A 23,669-nucleotide genomic window follows, 5' to 3' on the forward strand; every position below is an offset into this window, starting at 1 on the left:
TCCACAAGTGTACTATTGCTTTGCGGACACCACTCGTTCATGCGGTAGGCGAACGTCCGCCTAATGACTACAAGCATTAACACCTGAACCCAATAGAATCTACTCCTTTACTCATTACTCACTAATAGGACGCTTGTCAGTGCTTTAATTGAAACCATTGCACTTCAATTGCTGTAAGGGTTAATGTGTGCAATGCATGTGTTAGGCATGCTTGTAAGGATATATTGGCATCTAATTGATTCCAATTCCAAATAAGCAGTTTTTTATGAGGATAGGTAATTGAATAAGTGGGTCATGTGATGTCTTGCAGAAGATACTTAATAGTGGGTTGTTTGGCGTAAATACTCCGCTTACGTGCGGTAGCACCGCTTGGCTCCCGTTCGGATGCGGTATTCCCGAGCATACTCTGTAATACTCTGTAATACCGTGCCGAATCTGAGTGTTTCTCCCGCACACGCATGGTTTGTATGTCGTCCGTAAACACGCCCTGTTCTTAAAGAGTGAGTCCGTCCGAATGCGGAGGACACGTGGGCGTTTCTACGGACGATGGCCGCATGCGGCAAAACACCGTAGCGTGCGGACCGCTCCGTAAGAATGCGGGAATATCCGCACCGATCAGAATAAGGGCCCATGACTGGTTAGCCCTCGCATAGCTAGCTGTGTTTGCCGTGCTTCGGGCACACTATTTTATTCTCCCTCCACACCTTAGTGGATGGTAGGGCATGAAATACCGCCCATTGGCACATGTCGGCCCCAAAAAATGTAAAGAAAAAAAAACATGTAGACCTTTTGACTGTTGACCTTTTCCCGTGTCAACACAATGCTTGAGTCGACCTAATGACCCTGTCCACCTGACCCCATGTCTACATTCAGTCATGATGACCTTCATTCATATTGACCTTCAGTGGTCGACCTAATGCTTGTCGATCTAATGCTTGTCGACCTAGTAACCACATCCCAACATGGCAACAGCCGACAAATGAAGTTTCTTTTTCTTTCTTTCGAACTTCATGTTTTACTATCCACGTGGACTCCGACTGGAAATGGTAAAGTGCGAGCAAAGTGTGTATGTCGACCTTGTGCATGTTGAGCTTTTAGGGCACTGTCGACCTATATATTGTCGACCTAATATAAACCACACCCAGTTAATACATAAGCCTAATATAGTTTGTTCAGGCTGCTGAATATCAATGTCACATGTTGGCACAATCTTGACAATAGTGTAGGAATTACATGGTTTTAAACAATTTTAAACAACTTTTAATGTCATTATTGTTAATGCCAATTACATTTTCTGTTCATGTTTTATCAAAGTGTATCATTAATACAATTATTTAATACAATGATACTTTAAGGTCAATTTATAGTTTTGTTTGGCCTTATATTTACATTTTTAGGGGAGCAAAGTATGTTTATATTTAATTGAGATGTTCACCCTCTCATTTATTGTCTCTGCTGTCAGAAGGCACCGGAACGCAGAAGAGGTCAGGTTGCGGACACTGAAATCCTGACAGCCGGTTTCCCAATCGGTGAGTATGCAGGGCGGGCTAGGCTCAGGCAGGGATGGGGGGTTTAGACACTAGTGGAAGGACTTAGGGTTAGGCTGCAGGGAGGATAGGGGGGGTAAGGTTTAGGCACTTAGAATGGTGGGATAGGTTTAGGCTATGGGGTGGGGCATGAGGGTTAGGCAACAGGAGCGAGGGCTAGGTTTAAGCACAAGCAGGGAGCGTTAGGGTCAGGCTGCGGGGTAGGGGTTAGCAGTGCTGGAATTAACCAATAGGCTGATTAGGCTGCAGCCTAGGGCGCCAGGACTGGGGGTGGATGCCTTACAGATGACAGTCGAGGACTAAAGTTAAGGTCTAATTTAATCCATGCTTGTTAGCTATCACCCATCCTGATGTACTGTGGGAGTTAAAGTTTTTAGGTTAACTGCCAGATGGCTGTGCCAATGTAACTTACTAATAGAACCATCATTTATTTTTGTACATTTTCCTACAGTGCCAGCTGGTCAGCCTAAAGCCAAAGTTTGCTTCCCACATGACAAGCATTAGATCCTACATGCCAGTTGTATAACCTTTGTTACATACACATGGACAGTATGAATGGCGAGTTCCTGAGTGTCCATACACATGTGTTTAGCAGCATTACAAGGGGAGCTACATGTGTATCAGCCTAGAGCACCTGCAACCTTTAATCAACCGTATCAATCCCCTCTCCCCTCTCAACTCTGCATCTAGGATGCCCCAAATATGATGATTGTGCTGCCTATTGAGCCATGTATTCAACACAGCCTAACATGGAAAACAATTGAATATATATATATATATATTTATATATATATATATATATATATATATATATATATATAGACAATGTCCGGCGGCACTCAGGAACTTGAAAGAAGGACACAGCCTCAGGCGCTCTTAAGCCAACGTTTCAACCTGAGGCTGTGTCCTTCTTTCAAGTTCCTGAGTGCCGCCGGACATTGTCTATTTGTGGGGACCGAGTGCTCCTAATTGCGGAGGGCAACAGGACCAGGATTGTGTTTATAGCGAGTGCCATTATCCATTTGGACTATATATATATATATATATATTGAATAATTTAAATAAAAAACATTGGTATGTTGACCTCTAAAACAAATTTTCTACCAATGAGATAAAAAAGAGGCTCAGCAAAATCAAAACAAACAAATCCCGGACAGGATACATCCTAGGGTTCTAATGAAATTAAGGGATGAATTAGCAAACCCTCTGTATTACATTTTCAATAACTCATTTTAAACTGGTAAGGTGCCTAAGTACTGTAAAATAGCAGAGGTAGTACCCATATTCAAGAAAGGAAAAAAGGGATAAACCTGTGAGTGTCACATTAGCCCACCTACCCACTGGTGCGCACCCGCAGCTGACCCCCCTCCACCAGAGCTCGCCTGCTTTTCAGTGGAAAAGGGATCAACCCAGAAAAAAAACAGGGAAAACAGGGCAGTGAAATTGGGGACCATAGAGGGGATCCATCAAAATCCCTGCTCAAAAACCTGGGTGTGTGACCTGTGATTTTGGTAGAAAAACAGTATTAGACTTCAGATATTTTCCTTGATGTCTATACTGAGAAACCTGAACGCTATATATATTATGAAAATCACTTATTACCTGTTTGAGGGTCCACAGAGAAATATGGCTGCCCTTCCAGCACAGTGTACACAAGTCGAGCGCTGTTTCCATATGTGGGGTCATCAGCATCACTGGCTGTCACTTGGATCACAGACGTTCCTGCGGGAATTAGCTTGGTTACTTTTCACCATCAATTTTCCAACATATTCAATAAAGTTTAGCATTCCCAAATGGACCACTAAGACCCTCACTTTCCACATGCGGTGTACTTGCACTGTACCATTATACAGTATGTCCGTGTGTGGGTGTGTGTATACACAGAAGGTAAAAATAAGTATTGAACACATCAACATTTCAGAACAGTTGTCCAACAGCCGAGCACCACTTGTGGAGAATTAACAGGTACAATTGTTTAAAAAAATCTATCCACGCAAACGCCATTGCCTGTATGCACGCTCACCATGATAGACTCTGCTGCTGAAGAAAAAGCGTGTTGAATCTCGTATAGAGTTGGCTGAACAACGTTTGGACAAACCAGTGAAATAGTGGGAGAATATAGTCTGGTGAGATGAGACCAAAATTTAACTCTTTGGATGCTATAATACAAACCATGTTTTCCGGGCTGGATTAAGGGCCTAGTGGGTCTGGATTAATATGTTCCAGGGCCTATTATAATAGGTGAGGCCAATACCATGTAGAACCCATATACTATATGCCCCAGTGTCTCCCTAAATATATAAAAGTACAAAAATTGCATAAATGTGTAAAATTGAAATGCAATTTTAATATAGGTCGGGTCTCCCTTATCCGTGTATTCCAAAAACCAAAATATTCCAAAAACTGTGGTTTTTCAGAATGTATTTTGTGTGTGTGTGTGTGTGTGTGTGTGTGTGTGTGGTGGTGGTGGGGGTGGTGGGGGTTTCCCCCAGCCCCTTTTTTTTTCATACTTACCTCATCCCGCCCGCACACTCCTGCAATGCCCCTCTGGGACCAGAGATGCTGCTGAAGAGGATCCTGAAGGCCGCCGTGGATGTCGGGGGACACTGTGGACATTGGGGACCATCAGGGCCCCACCAGGGGACCAGGGAAGTATTAAAAAAAATATTCCAAAATACAAAAAAAATATCTCTTATCCAAAATGCTGGTAGTCCCGAGCATTTCAGATAAGGGATACTCACCCTGTACTTATAAGTTATGGCCAACCATTTAGCCAGCTGGTGTCTGTCTGGTGATCATCATTTCCCCATGATGTTGCGCCTATTTTTATGTGTCGGCCTGGAGCTGCAGCTACATCTGTCTCATTGCTAATCTGGCCTTGCATGTTTGGAGGAGAAATGACACTGCACCTCATCCCAAAAACACCATACGAAGAGTGAAGTTTGGAGGAGGCAAGAATGGACATTTCAGCAAGACAATGATCCCAAACACACAGCCATGGACACTCTCAATTGGTTTCAGAAAAAGAATGGATCAGCCCAAAAAAATGGAACTCTGATACTGCACATCCTGTTACTGTGGTCCATTACACTCTGGCAAAGTTTTGATTGTCCTATAGACTGTCTGCGGGACCCTTATACCATTACTGGGCCATCTTCACCACTTGTGTTTTCTTTTCTTTTTTTTTTTTTATATTTTTTATTCTTTGAAAAAGACATACATTAGACATAGTTATTTATCTTACATGTCTACATATAAAGCACACTATACATTAAAAAAGGCATACATTCCTTACATAAAATATATCAGAACTCACTTACAACACATCCAATTTCGGGCTTTGTTATCTCTCACCTAACTCTGCCCCCATCTACATCTGGGCATAGTTATCTCTCACATAACCATGTCCCTCATTCTACACTCATTTACGCTTTCAGGTTCAGGGCTTGTTTGGTTTTTATTTATTTAATTTTAATTTTTCGCAGGGTCTTATGTCTTATTCTTTTTCTATGTGAGTGAGGTGTTTATGGTCTCCCGGGGGGCATCTCCCTCCGCATCGAGATATTGTTTCCATATTTCCCATTTTTTTTGGGTCTTAATATTTAGTGTGGCCTCGTTAGTCTCCATTCTGAAGGCATAGTTTATCTTATTTATTATCTTCATCAAACTCGGAGTTTGTTCTTGCCTCCAATTCTGGGCTATCGCTGTTTTTGCCGCTATGAAGACTTGGTTCAAAAAATAGGTATTTGTTTGTCTTATATCTTGTGGCTCGATGTGGAGCAGTGCCCCCTGGGGGGTCAATTCCACCTCTTTTCCTAATACTCTTATTATCAGTCCTCCTACCTCCCTCCATACTTGTCTGACTTTGCTGCATGACCAGAATATATGTACCAGGTCTGCATTCCCTTCTCCGCATCTCCAGCACTCGTTTATCTGCTGGGGTTGTATTTTATTTATTTTCTCTGGAGTGTAATACATTCTGGAGGTTATTCTGATCGGAGCGGCCAAACGTGCGTACGTTCGCCATTACCACACGCTAGCCGTACGCGGCCGTTAGGGTTAAGTCCACCCACAAATCAGCCGCTTACGTACGGGCAGAAATAACGTAGAAGGGGAGTGCCGTACAAATGAGCGTACGGCAACGTACGCGGCCGGGCCAGCCCTTACACTCCGACAACAGGCGTACAACTGAGCGTACGGCGCCGTCTACGGCCGTCTTTCCTCCGTCTCCCCACCGACTTCTTGCGGAGATCTGAGCGTACGCCAGTTTGCACGGACGGGTCCCTATTGTTTTCAATGGAAAACTCAGCTTATGTCACCGCTCGTGAGAGTGAGCGTACGTCCGTGCACGCTGGCATACCCTTCACATATATGGACCTGCAAATCTTGCCTCTCAACTACTAATCTGACAATTGATTAATTAATCTATTTGTTATTCAATTATTGTTTTCTATTAACTCAATTGTCTACCTTAATAAAGACCTAATAAAACTACATTTGAACCCTCATTACATGTATATTTGTTATGTTCTAATGTGGCATTTTAATCACTATCTATGTGACCCCATATTGCTGTTACTTTTACATCAAGTTATGTTGGTGTTTCTGTATATGTACTAAATTATGTCCATAATTACTTTGTCCACAATGTGTAACATGTATACCTACCCTGATGTTATGTGTGATGTTGTAATCTAACAACATTAAACATGCATGCATTTTCACTATGTGTTATTTTACTCAAAAACACACACATTCACACATCAATCATTACCCCTCACCTCAAATTACAAGTATAACGTACAGTACACATCTGTATGTACCTACCCTTACAAGCCCTCTAACATATTTATTAGTAAAAACACAGGCAATTTCGAACTGTACATAAACGTTTATTTTGGGCAAAAATAATAAGGGGGGGGGGGGATAAAAAAAAATTAAATGAGGTCGTCCAGTTGGGCAAAAAGAATAAATAAATATAGCAGGGTCAGGAATATTTCCCTCCGGATCCGTGCCACCTCCTCCTGCTGCTGTTCAGTGTCTGTAGGGAAGGGATAAAAATAAAAAATTAATATATAACAGACACAAATGTTTGTTGTATTTGTACCTAAAAATAAGTTGAGAGTTATGTGTGAAGGCCACATACATTTTTAAACTACATTGAAGATGGGTCTGCTGTAAACACAGTACTACAAAATAATATACTTAATTAACTGCAGGGGATATATATATATATATATATATACACACACACACACCACATGAAAAGCCTGTGTTTGTCCCTCTGCCCCTTACTCTGGTGGAGACCTCACAGTCCTAGTGCTGCCTCTGATTAAAATCCCTCCCATGACTAAGCTGCTGCTGCTGTTCTCCATGGACCTGAGAAGCATGTAATGAGCTCCACCAATCAGAGCTCAGCACAAACTTCTCAGCCTCTGTCCTCTGGTGCAAAGTGTCATGGGACTTAGTCAACTCCCAGAAATGCACTGCACACTTGTGCAATCAGTGTGCCTTGGCTCCCGATGCTCAGCACCATAAATCATTGTCACATTGGCAGATAGGTCAAGCTGCAGCACTACCCCACCCATGCACAAAACATTTAGCTAAAAAAGAAAAAAAACAACTTACACATTTTTTTGGTCAAAAATACATGACAACCACAGGGGGCCCCTAGCTAGAGGGGGGCCCAGGGGCACTGACCCCTTGTGCCTCCATTATAATCCGGCCCTGTGTTGCACATCATGCTGGGAACTGGAGTTACCCAACACCTGGAGCCACATAACTACCACACCACTAATGTCGGATATCTCATTGGATGTACTGTTATGTCAATTATTCAAGGGGTGAGGCATGGCCACACTCAAAAAAACCACCAAGGGGACCCTTGTTCCTGGAGAAGGACAGGACACACCTCATGGTCGCCCTGCAGTGATATGTTGCAACTAATGTTGATGTTGGATACACATATGTGGTTGTTGTGATTGTTGATGTGTAGAAATGTGTAGGTAAACATTAGACAAATTATTTACTTACGGCTACTTGAGCCATCCTCGTCACCGCTGGTTGGCTGTGCGGTGGTTGGGGGGGTCTGGAGCAACTCCAATGCTGGTCCTGGAGTCTGGACCACGGTAGTGGCTGTTACTGGGGAGTGGAGAGGTTTGGGGGTGGGTGGTGGAGAGGTATAGGGGGGTTGGAAATGGGGTGGGGAGGGGGGGGGGTGGGGGTTGGGGAGGTGGTGGGGGTGGGGGTTGTGGAGGGGGAAGGGGATGGGGAAATTGTGTGGGTCCAAACAGCACCCTGTGTCTCTTCCTCTTCCTCCTCCTCCTCTTCCTCCTCCTCCTCTTTCTTCTCCTCCTCTTCCTCCTCCTCCTCTTTCTTCTCCTCCTCTTCCTCTTCCTCCTCCTCCTCTTCCTCCTCCTCCTCTTCCTCCTCCTCCTCTTTCTTCTCCTCCTCTTCCTCTTCCTCCTCCTCCTCTTCCTCCTCCTCCTCCTCTTCCTCCTCTTCCTCTTCCTCCTCCTCTGGCTGCTCTGGGGCTGCCTGGTCCCGGCGTGCCTGCTCCCGGGCTTCTCTGGCGGCTCTTGCCCGTGCTGCAATGTTCATGTTGATGGCATAGAAATCGAAGATTGGGATTCATAAAAAAGGGGGAAAGAAAAATTCACATTAGTCATGCTCATAACCTTCCAAATGATCATTGCTGTGATATTTCAGACATTTATCATGCTAACTATTTGATATCCTACACCAAAAAACTGAGCAACTACTTAAACCCCCCCCTATACCCCCCATATACACCCATATACACCCATATACACCCCCCTATACCCCCCATATACCCCCCATATACACCCATATACACCCATATACACCCCCCTATACCCCCCATATACACCCATATACACCCATATACACCCCCATATACACCCATATACACCCCATATACACCCATATACACCCATATACACCCCCCTATACCCCCCATATACACCCCCATATACACCCATATACACCCATATACACCCCCATATACACCCCATATACACCCATATACACCCCCATATACACCCCATATACACCCCATATACACCCATATACACCCATATACACCCCCCTATACCCCCCATATACACCCCCATATACACCCATATACACCCATATACACCCCCATATACACCCCATATACACCCATATACACCCATATACACCCCCCTATACCCCCCATATACACCCCCATATACACCCATATACACCCATATACACCCCCATATACACCCCATATACACCCATATACACCCATATACACCCATATACACCCCCATACTCAGCAACCTATTTTTAAAAAGTACACACAACATTGCTAAAAAAACGCAGACATACTAGTAATCAAAACTTACATCGGGCAATATGGCGGCGAAGGCTGCACAGTTGAACGGGCTGCCGCCGGCGCAGGTCTGACCAGCGCCGCTCAACCTGCCCCAGGCTTCTGCGGACGCCGGTCGTGGAAAATATCAGGCGGCGGGCAGCATTATACGCCCGCCGCTTGTCCGCATTAGAAACATATGGGCCCCTGGGCCCCAGGTGACGGTCCATGACGTGGACCAGGGCCAACAGCTCAGAGTTGGAGAATGGCCTAGCTCTGTTTGCTGTCATGGTGGCAATGGCGCAGTTATTAATTGCAGGTACATATATCACTTTTGGTGCTTGCTGATTGGTGTAAAAAATTGTTTGTTTGGTATTAACTTTATTAATCCCTCTTACATTAACAAACTGGATGCGAATAGAAACTTACGCGGACCGTTCCGATATACACACCACAACCAACAGCATGCATTCAATGTATAGAGAGGAACTGTATATATACAGTGTGCGGAAAATAATACACGCACCCCGTCTACTCCTAACTACGCTGCTTAAAGGGGGCTCAATACACCGATTGCCATGAAGAGAAAAGTACTGTATATATAGTATGCGGAAATTAATACACGCAACCGTCTACTTAGAACTACGCTGCTTAAAGGGCCACAATGCAACATGTTGCTGTATGACAATTGCATAGACATTACATATGCAAGGCAAGCATTATAACGTGATGTTTTGAAATGTGACTCACAAAGCATACACGAACTCCAACAGATACCAGCTGACAACACTCATCATTGGAATGACAGGTGCACACATTTCACGATGTAGCCCACAATGCTCCACAACCTGTGTATATACATATACGGGTGATTGATCAGGTGCATTGAGACCTGCGTAATTTAAGCGGCAATTATCGGCGGGAAATATCGGCGTAAATTTGCATCTACCTTGCGGGGAAAAATATACGCCCCCTTGTTCGTGGCGGGAGATTAACATATAAATATTCAGTCAGATGCAGCCCACAATTGCTGCAAACATGTCTGACTCTGACGATTCAGCAGCAGAGGACGCTCTGCAGAGAGCACAAGCCGAATCCCTGCTTCAAGCATTACAGAAGAGGGAACAGGAGCGGAGAAGGAGGGCCCAAGAGAGGAGTCGCCTGCAAGATCAAGCGGGCCCCTCAGTAACAGGCCCTGGTGAACCTCCACCAGCTCCACAAGGGCCAAGCAACCAGCCAGAACAAGAGGTTGCATCTCTCCAAACAGGTGTGACCCAGCAGGTGCATGGTGAGAGAGCTGGGGCCACCAGAAAACGTGCTGCAACATCTAGGGTGATGACTGAGCAGGATACCACCACCAGAAGGAGAAACCCTGCATTTGTAGAGGCCGAAATGCGAATTCTCGTGCCCAGGGCACGCGAATGGATTGAATTGGCAACCAGGAAGCCGGGTGCCAGTGCAAGGAGAAACCTTTGGGACAAGATCACAGAGGAAGTGAACCAGGTGTCACCAGTGGTCAGAACTTGGGACGCGGTGAAGAAAAGGTTAGTGTGTTTGTCAGGGCAATTCTCCAGCAGGAACTGAAGCCCTTATTCTAGTTCACTCTTTCTGCCCAAATATTTCTTAGATGGACAAAACCATGTGCACTGCAGGTGAGGCAGGTGTTACTTGTGCAGAGATAATCAGATTTGGGTGGGGTTTTACACCTGCCTCACCTGCAGTGCACATGGTTTTGTCCATCAAAGAATTATTTGGCCACACATGGCAAAAAAACATAAGATCACCCACACTAGGAAATGTCACGTAGCTAGGGGTACCACCTAGTCCCTTTAATTCCGGACACATATTAATTACACAGGTTCTGTGGCTGGCTGACTTCAAGACTCCACTTCACCTAATTTTAAACTGCCACAGAACCTGTGTAAGTAACATGTGTCCGGAATTAAAGGGACTAGGTGGTAACCCTACACGTAGCACAGTGGTGCACATATCTCATGGTGATATTTGTATTTTTAAACTTGTAGGTGGACTGACTTCAAAAGTGCCCTGAAGAGGAAGATGACTGACCGGTACAACCACAGCATGTCCACCGGGAGCGGTCCTATGCCTGACCATTTGGAGTTTACCCCCCTGGAGCTGGACTCCTGTGATGTCATCGATGTGGGGGAGATCAGGGGGATCTCCAATATGGACAGTGAGCTCCCGGCGGAGGTCTTTGCTGCTGCTTTTGATGGTAAGTCACAGTAATGCATTGTATTTAGAAAGATATTTTTTATTGCGTATGTGATGGTGACATTGTTTTCAATTCTTATCCTAGCAGAAGCAGAAAGTCAGGATGTACCGGCAGCATCTTCCTCTGCAGAGCCACAGGTGGAGCAGGTGGTCCAGCCTCCACCAAGACGTCGCCCCCAGCCCCAGCCACAGGAGACATGGAGTGAGAGCCGGTTGGTGACGCTGGACAGGATCGAGCAGCAAGGGGTGGATGCTGCGATCCGTCAGCAGCAGGTGGGGGATTTTCTGGCGGAGTGGAAGGCCACAAACCAGCTGCAGGTTGAGGCGTTGAACCGCATTAATGAAACTCTGGCGGCTGGCATGCTAAGCATTGGCCAACACCTCAGCCGCCAGAATGAACTTATTGCGGAGCAGCTGTCCACCGCCAGGTCCCTAAGGGACAATCCCCCATCTGCTGCCCCACCCCAAGCTGCTCCCCAACCTTCCACCTCGGCTGACCCTCCTGTGTCGACTAGGGGAAGACGCCGAAAGCCAGCTGAGCCAAAGGCCCCTGTCCCCAAGGCCCCATCTAAAAGGGGCAAAAAAGGGCCCAAATGAGACCTGGTTCACTTCCTCTGTGATTGGAGGCCAAAGGTTTAAATTGCACTGGACATCCGCTTCCTGAGTTGCCCATCGATCCATTTGCGTGCCATGGGCATGAAAGTTCGTATTTTGACCTCTACAAATGCAGGATTTTTTTTTTTGGTGGTGTGTATCTTGCTTAGTATTCACCCTGGTTGTTGCAGTACGTATTCTGGTGTCCCCATTTCTTTCACCATTGCATTTGCAGGGTAACACATGTTTGGAGATATGCAACCTCTTGTTCTGGCTGTTTTATTATTTGTGTGTCTATTTTATTTGTTTATTTGATTTGTCACATTAAAGTGTCAAGCTGTGATGCTGAACAGCAAATAAATTTATTTTACAAATTAAAACAAAATTGTGGTATGTGTAATTTCTTGTGTGAAACAAATACTAGATTTATGTGTACTTACTGACCAGGGTATTTTTGAACATTTGTGGAAGTGTGGTGGAAGTTTCCCATGTGTAACCCTCTCCATGGCCATTCCCATGTTCCTATCCAACTTTTCCCTGCTAATTAGTTTGTGTCAGCACATGTGCAGAGCAACTTAATAGGTGAGAAAGCAGTTTGTGTGCAGGTGAGGTAGCTCCTACAGTAGTAGGTAAAAGCAGGTCCAGAACAATGCTTTCCTCATGGAGTGGGTGAGGCAGACAAACAAGGGTGAAAAGGTACATTTGTGTAGGAATGCATATGTGTCCTCCCTAAAAAAAAGATGTGTGAATGGGCCAAACATGATAAATTAGCTTGTGAACAAACATGCATAACTTTTAAAATATATATGATTTGACAGTGTCATAAGCAGATGTAGGAATCCTTTGTTAGAGAGATGAGAGTGCAATAATGTGATTGGTGGCATCTTACATCCAGAGTGTAGTGAAATCCAAATCATAGCAGATGAGATAGTGGTACAGGTCATAATTTTGGGTACTATACAAAGATTGTGTGGAAAATAGTGGTCATGGGCTTAAAACATTGCTGAAACATCCTTTGTAGGTGTTAGATGTGGTTTATGTTATTGTATCCTAAATACAAAACCTATGTTAGTATTAGAGTGAACACGTTGACACATGTCGACTTGTGTAGATTGAGTGTGCTACTGCGTAAAGTCTATGAAAGCAGGTAGTGAATGTGTCTGTTTAGCAAATACCTACCTTAGCGTATAAAAAGATTCTTACCTTAAATTAAACAAACCTTTAAATGTGGAGAAGTATAGAAACATAAGCTTCCAATGTGTTTGCGTGCTGCATGTGTGGCTTGCAGGCAGTGAAATCATGGTTTGGAGTTAATAGACTGCAGCATTGCTTATTACATTCAGGTGTATGTGTTTGAGTAGTAATCAGCGTTAATTAGCCAACTCAGGCGCACGCTGGCAAGCGGTATCTGTAGGGGTGGTTTTAGCTGGCGGTTGGCGGCCGCCTGTTTTGTGTCCGAAACGAACGGTGCCTTAGTCGATCGTGCGGTAGTAGCACCGCTCATTTTTGGTGCACACCCTTGTGTACGCCCATATTTACGCCCATTTTCCCTCATTATTTCGGCCGCTCCCATCAACACGCCCCTATGCCGCCCCATTACCCGTACGCTCGCGTACAGGTTTTTTCGCACGTTGAGACACCAGCCGTAAGCGTTGTAGAGTGTTCGCGCCGGCGCATTAGCGTATCTGCACATACGCAGATCGTAAAAAACCCCGGGACGTACGCGTACGGCCCGGACGCTCCAACCAGAATAAGGCCCTCTGTGTAGTAACTTCATGTATCTTTCTATATGTGTAATAGATTTAGACATCTTGTGTACTGTCAAGAAGGTTTTCTCCCATTGTTCTTCATTTATCTCTAAATTTAAATCCCTCTCCCACTTAATTTGTACGTTCATTTTCCCTTGCGTTTTATCTTCTATTAGGGTTTTATACCAAAACGTAATTCCCTTTGTCTGATGTCCTCCTCTTATTCTGTTTATCGCATTATTTGATAGTGGTTTTACTTCTCCTTTTATTTGCTGTTTGTTTATCCAGCTTCTTATTTGCAAATATTTATAAAAATCTATTGTTAATAGTCCATATTTTTGTTGGAGTTGTATAAATGGAATTACTCCTCCTTCTTCAATTAGATTTTCTACCGTTTTTATCCCTTTAGAGATCCATGTGTCTATTCTAATGTCTGGGATTAATTTCATTATTGTTTGCATTTCTATATATTTTAAGGGAGTTTTAATTTTCTCATGTGTATTCAACAGGAGGTCCCAGACTTTGAGGGTGTCTTTAACCGCTTTGGGGGTGTCTCTTGTTATTTTTCTCATATTTGCTGGTATCCAAATTAAGTCTTTTATACCTCGGTCTCCCATTATTTCTTCTTCTAATTTTACCCAGGGTCTCTCTTCCCCTTCTCTCATTGATTCTTGTGTTTTCTATATATACTTATTGGATGTTACATCTGAATTGTGGCAAAATACCACTCTGGAGGAACCATTTTAGGATTCCTTGATTTAAAGGAAAAATATTCTGTTATTTCCTGTTACAGAATATGTGTGAACTGTTCATATAATATGCTGCTTCCACTGCCCCTGAGGACGTCTTTCTGACGAAACGCGTTGGAAATTTCTTCTACGAACGGAAGTCCAACCAACAGTTCATTTGATCACGAAAATTGTGCTGAAATACATTTTTATTGTGTACATTATTATTGCTCATTGAGCATCTTTTATTATTAAATAAGATTGTTATATTTAAATGTGGTAATTCATTTCTGGAAGCGCACCCTGATCCTTTTTCCCTTTTCTCATCTCTAAAAAACTGGGTCTCGCCTAACCTTTCAGAGGTGATGCTTTTACTCTACCTGGGCGCAGATTGGGGTTTTCCATTCATATATATATATATATATATATAACAGCTGGGTACGGTCCGGCACTCTCCCCTCTCCATGCACTGAACCTCGGTGCCCTCCAAACAGACGATGCAAACAAACCAATAAGAGGCGGCACTCCAAGGATTTTCAAATGGCTTTTAGTGATGAAACAAAGACACCAACGTTTCGGGGCTCTGGCGCCCCTTTGTCAAGGTGAATGAAAAGATACACTGTATCTTTTCATTCACCTTGACAAAGGGGCGCCAGAGCCCCGAAACGTTGGTGTCTTTGTTTCATCACTAAAAGCCATTTGAAAATCCTTGGAGTGCCGCCTCTTATTGGTTTGTTTATATATATATATATATATATATATATATTCCAAAAACAAGATCAGCACTTGCCTCTCACTGTGGGCCTTATTCTAGTTCACTCTTAGAGGCAAATTCCTTCTTAGCTGGACAAAACCATGTGCACTGCAGGGGGGCAGATGTAAAATGTGCAGATAGAATTAGATTTGGGTGAGTTATTTTGTTTCTGTGCAGGGAAAATACTGACTGCTTTATTTTTACACTGCAATATAGATCTCACTTTGAAGTAAAACCCCACCCAAATCTAATTCTCTCTGCACATGTTACATCTGCCCCACCTGCAGTGCACATGGTTTTGTCCAGCTAAGAAGGAATTTGCCTCTAAGAGTGAAATAGAATAAGGCCCTGTATTACTATATTCTGGTGTGCCATTTCCCAACGTCCTGCGGATTCCTCCGACAAGCCCATAAATATATTTACAGAATGCAAAGGGAGCACTCACCAGACTACTGTATATATACAAATTCAAACAGTGCACTCAGCAAATTTCAATCAGTTACAGCAATCCATTTATCTCTTAAAGTGACAGTGCAATAGATTTGGTCCTTTAGTGGACCTTAATTATGGCAACTATCTCCCCACAGAGGCAAACACTGACCAAGCTTCACATTGGCATTTGGATTAATGTTTACGTGACCGCTGCAATGACTATATTTATTTATTTATTTATTAACTATATGGTTTATAATTAGACTGATATGGGGGTTGTCAATGAATAGAGGTGTAATTAATTATTGTAATTAGTGACCCAATTTGAAGAGATCAATGTGAAGCTAGGTCAATTGCTGTTTGCTGCTGTGGGGAGATAGTGGCCATGATTAAAGTCACTGAAAGACCGAAATGTAGGCTGTATGTATTGCACTTTAAGAAATAAATGGACTGTTGTAACTGATTGAAATTTGGTGAGTGCCGTGTGTTTAAATTGGTATGGATATGAACCATTAGGATGGAGGTATCTGTTTAAACAGTGTATATATATATATATATATATATATATATATACATACATACATAACTATAATTGAAAGATGTTTGTTTGTGTGTGTGTGTGTGTGGATGTTCCATGATAACTCTCGAACGCTTTAACTACTTGTCTTCAAACTTTGCACACTACCTTACCATCTAAGTTCAAAGATAGGTTCAATCGGACGAGCCCTTACGGGTGTTGTCCAGGGCCGGACTGAGACCAGAAATTAGTCCCGCCATTTTGAGCACACAGGCCCACCTGCAGTAGGCTGGACCCTTGCACGTCGAAGCCGCGCTACGAAAAGTGGGTGTGGCCTCGTGGAAAGGAGGTATTACACATTATGGAAAACATTGCCGCATAGTGGAGCCCCCTATACTCTACAGTACTGTACATCACTGACCCTTGGCATTTTGGACTCCTCTATATACTACACTGCATTACTGCCCCTTATGCTACACTACACTGTAAAACATCACATGGCCAGCCACCAGCCCTCAGCTCCCCCCACACGCGCTGCTCAGAATGGAGGGTGCAATGCAAATGCGCGGCCGTCGCGTGATGATGTAAATATGCTAATGACATGGCCGTCCGGCACTCAGCACACGCCGGTGCTGTAAGTCCTAAAGTACAGTAGTAAAGCCTTAACAAATCCGTCCCACAAGGCCAACGGCCCTTCTGGCATTTGCCAGAAGTGCCAGATGGCCAGTCCGGCCCTAGTGTTGTCATAAGGGTCCATGCTATTTCTGTTGTTTTCATGCATTGTGATATGTCGTTGGAAAGCTTATGACGTTCTGAATACAACCATGGCTGCTGATTGCGCTGCCAGGCCTTCTTTGCCAAAAAGACAGTGGGAGAGGCATGGCCAATGGCAGGGGTTGTGGTCATGCCCCTGTATAAAAATGTTTCAGGTGGTCTGGGCTGTGCAGTGTGTGCTAAGTGGGGGATAGAGGCTGTGCTGCTGTGGCTCTCTACTGCCACTGCCCAGTCTCTGCAGTGGGGTAGGTGGGTGCGGGACAAGGGGTTCTCCAACAGATCCGGACCCGGGGTAAAAAGTACCCACTCACCCCTCTCGATGGGACTGAATACAACACAATAAATAGACTCCCTTAAGTGGACCCTTAACCCCTTAATTGACCAGGCCAGGTTTGCCCTGCCCAAGAAATACTCACCACAGAAGGGCAGCCGCTGCCTTCTGCAGCAGCGACTGCTCCCCTGGGGCTTCTGCTGCCGCTTTGGCTCTTTGCGGTCACATGGAGAAGGTTGGGGTTGCTTGGGGGGGCTTGGGAGCGCTTTGATGCAGGGCCGACACTAGGAATTGTCAGTCCCCCTCCCTATCTCCCCACCTACCCCCCCTTCCCCATCTCTACCCTCCTCCCTTCACTTACCACTTGACTCCCATCTGACTCCTGCTCCCTCATCCCCTGCAGGTCATGAAGCACAGGCTTCATCAATGCAGGATGCCAGCGGCCAATTAAAATGCAGCACCGGCTGGTGAGCCAATCAACCACTCTGATTGGCTAATGGTACACAAGCTCTGATTAGCTTAAAAGCAGGTGCAGCATTTTAATTGGCAGCCGGTGTCCTGCTTTGAAGAAACTTGTGCTTCATTCAGTGCACAGAGCCCTGCGCAGGCACAGAGGAGGCAGTCGGGGGGGGGGGGGGGCTTGCGGTGGGCATAATGAACCTTCCAGAGGCCGGGGCCTGGGACAGCTGTACCCACAGCACCCCCTGTTGATGGCCCTGCTTGGGTGTTCAGGCGCACAGCAGTTTGTCTGTTCAGGCATTCCTGTGTTTGGACGCCCGAACACACGAATGTCTGTGCGCAGGGTGGGGGGCTCGGTGACAGGGGCAGTGATGGGGAGGATCAGCAATGGGGGGGGGGATCAGTGACATGGGGGATGGTGGTATCCCAGTGGTTCACTGCACCCTTTCTTTACAGTGGCATGCACAGAAATTTCTTGGGAGAGCCTGCTCCTGCAACGCAGCTCAGCCCAAGAAATTTCCGGCCATACCACCAAAGGGGTTAAAGGCCTATAGGGGTCCATTAAATGAAAAACATTTTAACTTTACAAAACTTCTGAGAATTGCATAAGCATAGGCCGTCTGTCGGACGGGTCTTAAAACTAGTATACATATAATACATACAGATAACCTGTGGTGGGGATGTGGAAGGTCAGAATACAGATGTATGTGTCCCGATGGAGGAAATGTAGACACAAAGCCATACATGATTTTTAATGTTTGGAGTTTTAATGACAGGAAGCATGAATACAAGAAAAAGAGTATCCCTTCTTACCTTTAAAAAGCAAGCAGTGCAGCTATGCTGATCCATCTGCCATGGTCACTGCCAATAGTATCACCTGGGCTTCTAGGACAGCTTCCAGCCACACCCCCTTCTGAATACTCTCATGGCCCCATAGCAAATGAACAGGGTGTGACTGGGAGTTTTCACAGTTCCTGCTGGTGCAACTGACGGTGACCACATCAGACAGGCAAGCATAGGTGCACTGGGTGCTTATTAAGGTAAAAATTGACAATCTTTCTCATGTATTTACACTGTCTGACAATGACTAATGAGCAGTGGCGGCTTCTGCTATTGGGCTGCAGGAATGCAGCCCCTCCAGTGAAAACTAGGTTTCCAGTGTAAAACAGACAGCCAGCATCAGAGCTCTGGTGTGCGCATGTGTTCGCGGGTGCAGGCATTGGCAATTGCACAAAAGGGGGTGCGCATTCTACCCACGTGTATTCTACGCATACTACCCACTCTGGAGCTCTCTGCTGGCTGTCTGTGTCTTTCTCAGTCCTCATGTTTTACATGATCACATGTCTTTCCTGTCAGGAGTCACAACACCATGCTCCATGTGTGACCTCCTCTCATGTGGGGAGGAGCTCAGCATGTAGTAGCTTCCTATTGGAAGCTGCTACTGCCCATCATACAGAGGACTGAAAACTCCTCCCCCACTTGGGCTGCCAATACATGGAGCCATGACAGCAATATCTTTCCAGCAGGAAGCCATTCTGTGCACATTACCAGAGCTACAGTGCTTTCATGGGCTGCTGCCTGTGCAGCCCAGCAGAAGGAAATCCTCTGCAGAGAGCATGCCCAGACTTCAGTGAGTCAGTGTGATGCAGCTGAAGGAAGGTATGCATTGCACAGAGAGGTGCATGGAAGTTTATTTTATTTTTATAATATTTGAGTCTCTGTGAATAATATTTATTCAAACTATTATTTGTGTGCAGATCTTTAATAGTATACATTTCTGTCATTAATATTAAAGTTATTCAAAGTGTGTATTTTGCTCTGTACCTGTGTTTGTGTGCATATGGGTTATACATCATTTGTTTACAGTATATGCACAAAAACACTGGTACAGAGCAATCACAATTAAGGTTATTTTATTTCATAGTTTAAGGTGATTTAAAGTAGCTTATCTGTATGTTGTGTTCCATTTGTAATGAGCAGTACAAAGGCAATTGCAGCCCCACTTAGGTCTAAAGGCAGGAGCCGCCACTACTAAGGAGTGTCACTGCTGGGAAACTTCTATACATTCATTTTCTGAATGTATAGAAGAGAGAGACAGAGAGAAAGAGAGAGAGAGAGAGAGAGAGAGAGAGAGAGAGAGAGAGAGAGAGAGAGAGAGGGGCCAGATTCTCTAAGCTTCAAAAGTGATAAAATGGAGATTTATAAACAGCCAGCCAAACAGCTCCTACCTGCCATGTCACAGACTGTGTTTGAAAAATGTCAGGCAGGAGCTGATTGGCTGGCTGTTTATCACTCTCTATTTTATCACTTTTGAAGCTTAGAGAATCTGGCCCAGAAAGAGAGAGAGATGGAGAATATACAGTATATATACCAGTGGTCAGGGAACAGGGGTAAATTACCCCAAATGGGGTAAATATGAAATTCCTGGGGGTAATGGACAGTCGCGCTGCCGAGACACAGCCGGGCATGCATATGAATCTGTCCATTAGCCCAAGAATTTCATTTGATTGCTTATATAATCTATATTTATAGATTCTATATGTATGCCCGGCTGTGTGTGTTACAGTACTGTAGTATCACATTAGCAATTGCTATACCACACACAGCCTGGCAGCCATTCATGATGATTATGGCTGTGTGATTTTCTGATTCTCTCACCCTATTATATTTCACCCCAGGTTTCCTTCACTCCTTCCTTAACACAATAACAACATAGTTAAAAAAGGCAGCACTCAAGAGATTAAAGTGTGACAAAGCTAAACACGTTACAGTTTATTGTTAAACTTTCATCAGCGCTGAAGCTAAAGGTATAGCAATAAACTGAACATCTGCTTGTCTTTGGTTTATATACAGTATGTGAGTTTATCAAAAGTAAATTGAAGGTGTAGTTGTAAAAGGGCATAGCTACCAAAGGTGCAGAGAGTACAGCTACTAAAGGGCATAAAGCTGAGAGGTGCCCACCTTCCGTGTTAAAGTTAAAAGTGTCATATACATTTTTCACAATTGGGTGGTGCACAGGGGCCCTTACAAACATTTGAATTGGGGCCTGCAATATATATATATATACTGTATATATATATATATATATATATATATATATATATATAGGCATGCCCCAAGACCTGCTCATTCTAATGTGGTATAATTGAACTGTGGGGCATTATGGGGTAGATGTATTAAGCCTTAGCAAGAGATAAATGCAAGGGTGATAAAGAGAGATAAACGTCCAGCCAATCACCTGCTTACTGACATTTTCAAACACAGGCTGTAACATGGCAGTTGGCAGGTGATTGGCTGGATGTTTATCTCTCTTTATCACCCTTGCATTTATCTCTTGTTAAGGCTTAATACATCTGCCCCTATGTTACATAATATGAATTGGGACATTGTAATGTGGCACAATATGAATTGGAGTAATGTAATGCTGCAGAGAGTTATATTTTTAGAAGCATTAGGACAGGAGCTTCTTCAAAATATTGCTAAGGGGTCTATAAAGTTCTGGCTATGCCCCTGGCTCTGATTTTAGACACCACTGTCTATACCCCACATCATATGGTAGATGGTAATCACTATTGTCCATTATTCAATTGTAAGGTATTACATTCAATAACTGTACTCCTATATCACTCGTTATTTCTCCAACACGGTTTCTTCAGCTTTAGTATTCCAGTATACTGATATTGCCAGTTATCTGCAACTTAAAATCAAATGACTTCCCCTTTGTCCTGTTTTCTTTCCATACTGAATGTTTTATACTGTTGATAAATAAGAGGAGGCAAATGCCCTAAAACACATCCACATAGTGAAAAATGGTAAGTTTTTTTGCTTTTACCATAAGTATTTGCAATGTATGGATATGCCTAGTGGTAATTTATGAAGCGCATCTATATGACGTCGTTGTGTAGTCGTGAATGAGGCACCTTTGTGATCTGCCCAGAACACAATAAGATTCTTACTTTCTTAACCTCCTGCATGCTAAGGAGACATCCTAAAGGGGGCCATATACTTCTGCGATATCTCACAGCAGTGTATGGCCATCCAACCCCCCTTGAGCATTGCACGCGGTCCTTTCACATACAATGTATTAAATGTGACCCCGTTCACTGAGTCCAACCTCAGACTCTGGTCTGATGCACATGGGACAACGAATCGGACCCGATGGGATGTCAAACACATCCGATTTGGCCCGATCTGTCAGAATTTGGACAGACAACTGCTATCATTTAGACCTCTAAAAGCAAGCCAGCAAGGGACAACTGCCATAGACTCACATTGCCAGTCAGAGAGTGGAAACCATACTGCTGTAACATATTATTATTATTATTATTATTATTATTATTACTATTATTGGCCTACAATATTTAGATGGGAGAGGGGTAGGAAAAGGGGATCTGGGAGGAGATGGTACCTGAGTACAAGCGACACTGGAACGTTTTGGATAAGGTTTTATCTCTCATCGAGTTCAGAAAAGTAATTACCACAGTGATTATTGGTCAAGCACCCAAATAATTGATGTATGGTGACGTGGCGGTGCTCCCCTGAGAGTAAGAGTCATGTATCGAGAATAAAGAAGGAAAAGTACTCTCTTTTGTTCGGGGGCACTCTTTTAAATTGTCAAAATATGTGTCAAGGTTTTTTTTAAATAAAATGTAACTTTTAATGGTTCTAATAAAATAATTTTGTCAGACAGACAGACAAACAACATTAAACATTGAAAGTAAACAGTTGAGTAATAATAATTTTATGGAATAAATTTGTATTCAACTGTTATTATGGACCACACTGGTTGTCTGATAGGAGAACACAGTGATCAGACAGTAACGGCTTATATTTGAATGTCAGCCTGTGTCTGAGTCAAGGTTTACTGTGCCTATCTTTTGTGGTAAGGAAGTTGGATAGCAAAATATAATTCACAGTTTGTAAAACCAGGAAGAAATTGTTCTACTCTGGTGCAGTCCGGATATTTTCAAATATGACATAAGCAGTGTTGCTAAATAAATATGTATTATAAATTTATAATTTTTGCAATTGCTGCTTTTATGACAGTTAAAGATACAGAACCGTGGCTTGGTATTTTGTTGCGAAGGTAACCGCTAGGAAAGGGGGTGTCAGATATAGATATGCGTACAGGAAAAAGTGACACTCATAGTTGAAAAGATTGCGGAAGCTGCTGCTGAATCTCTCATCCATCCTGGTTCTCTGAGAGTCAGTGAGCGTTCGGCAATATTGTTTCTGTATGAACAGAGTGTCAGAGTTTAGAGAAAATGGGGTATCTGCTTTCTCCAGTTAGTAGCGCAAGTACCTTGTTGTATTGAATACAGTGCAGGGTTAAATGCTATCTGTACTTGGTTGGAGATGAGAGTACCCATAGGGGTTGGGATTGTGTTAGTGGGATATAGTATGTCAGGCGTCTTACTCTTGGCCTACCTCAGAGTCACACCAAAAGTCCAGTATATCTTGTGCTGTGAGACCTGAGTTAAGGCCAGAAGAAGCCTCTTATTCCTCTTCACATAGGGAGGGTTCTTTAAAAAAAACAGGAGCCACACTTGGTTGGTGTGATATATCTTTTTCTCTAGTGATTACGAATGTATCTTGGCACTGCTCCTCTTTCAATATACCATGAGAAATGCTGCTATTGTTAGTCTAGTCTGGTGTAGCTTTCCTCCTGACTGAGATATCCATGCATAGGGAGAACACGGCTGAATGAAACCCTCTCCACTCTTTTCTCATTACAACAATCTTACTCCGCATAATGATAACTCGTTTCTGTATTGCTTTGTAAAACAGAGTATTGTACATCTCCTCAGTTCACTGGGAACGCCTGTACAATGTCCAACTTCTTCCCTCTGCCTATCTTCATAGCTACCATTCTTCAGTGCACCCATCTTGCACTGCAAAGCTATCTGCCATGGTAAAGTTGTATATGTATACTGAACTACATTTGGTTTAGGCCTCTTACATGACTTCTCTTATTTCTCACATAAACATACAGATTCTTGAGAAATCTATGAAATCCACTATTTTCTCAATGTAAAATATTGTCTTAATGTGCATAGCTAAATTGGTGGTAATCAGCTTGGTTACATGTTAGGAGTCGGACATGTTATAGATGTACATACACAACACTTGATCCATACCTCCATACTTCCCTACTTCAGGAGAAGCCCATGAAGTATATGCTCATCTGCACTTCGAGGGGCTGGGATCAAAGGCACATGCCACAATTTGCGGGTGAACAAGGAGGCAGGGCTAAACT

At 43.8% G+C, this 23,669-nt stretch overlaps 1 protein-coding gene across 3 annotated transcripts in view; it reads right to left on the reverse strand.

Moving 5' to 3' along the window:
* The window catches only part of CDH24 (cadherin 24), a 71,841-nt gene that overhangs the window by 12,158 nt on the left and 36,014 nt on the right, over positions 1-23,669 (reverse strand). For all 3 annotated transcript variants that reach the window (XM_083189107.1, XM_083189116.1, XM_083189126.1), the window contains one exon: positions 3,150-3,269. In XM_083189107.1, coding sequence (XP_083045233.1) covers positions 3,150-3,269 — 120 coding nt within the window. The remainder of the gene's footprint in view (positions 1-3,149; positions 3,270-23,669) is intronic.

This window comes from Crinia signifera, chromosome 1, assembly GCF_055691185.1.
Source record: "Crinia signifera chromosome 1, ASM5569118v1, whole genome shotgun sequence".
NCBI lineage: Eukaryota > Metazoa > Chordata > Amphibia > Anura > Myobatrachidae > Crinia > Crinia signifera.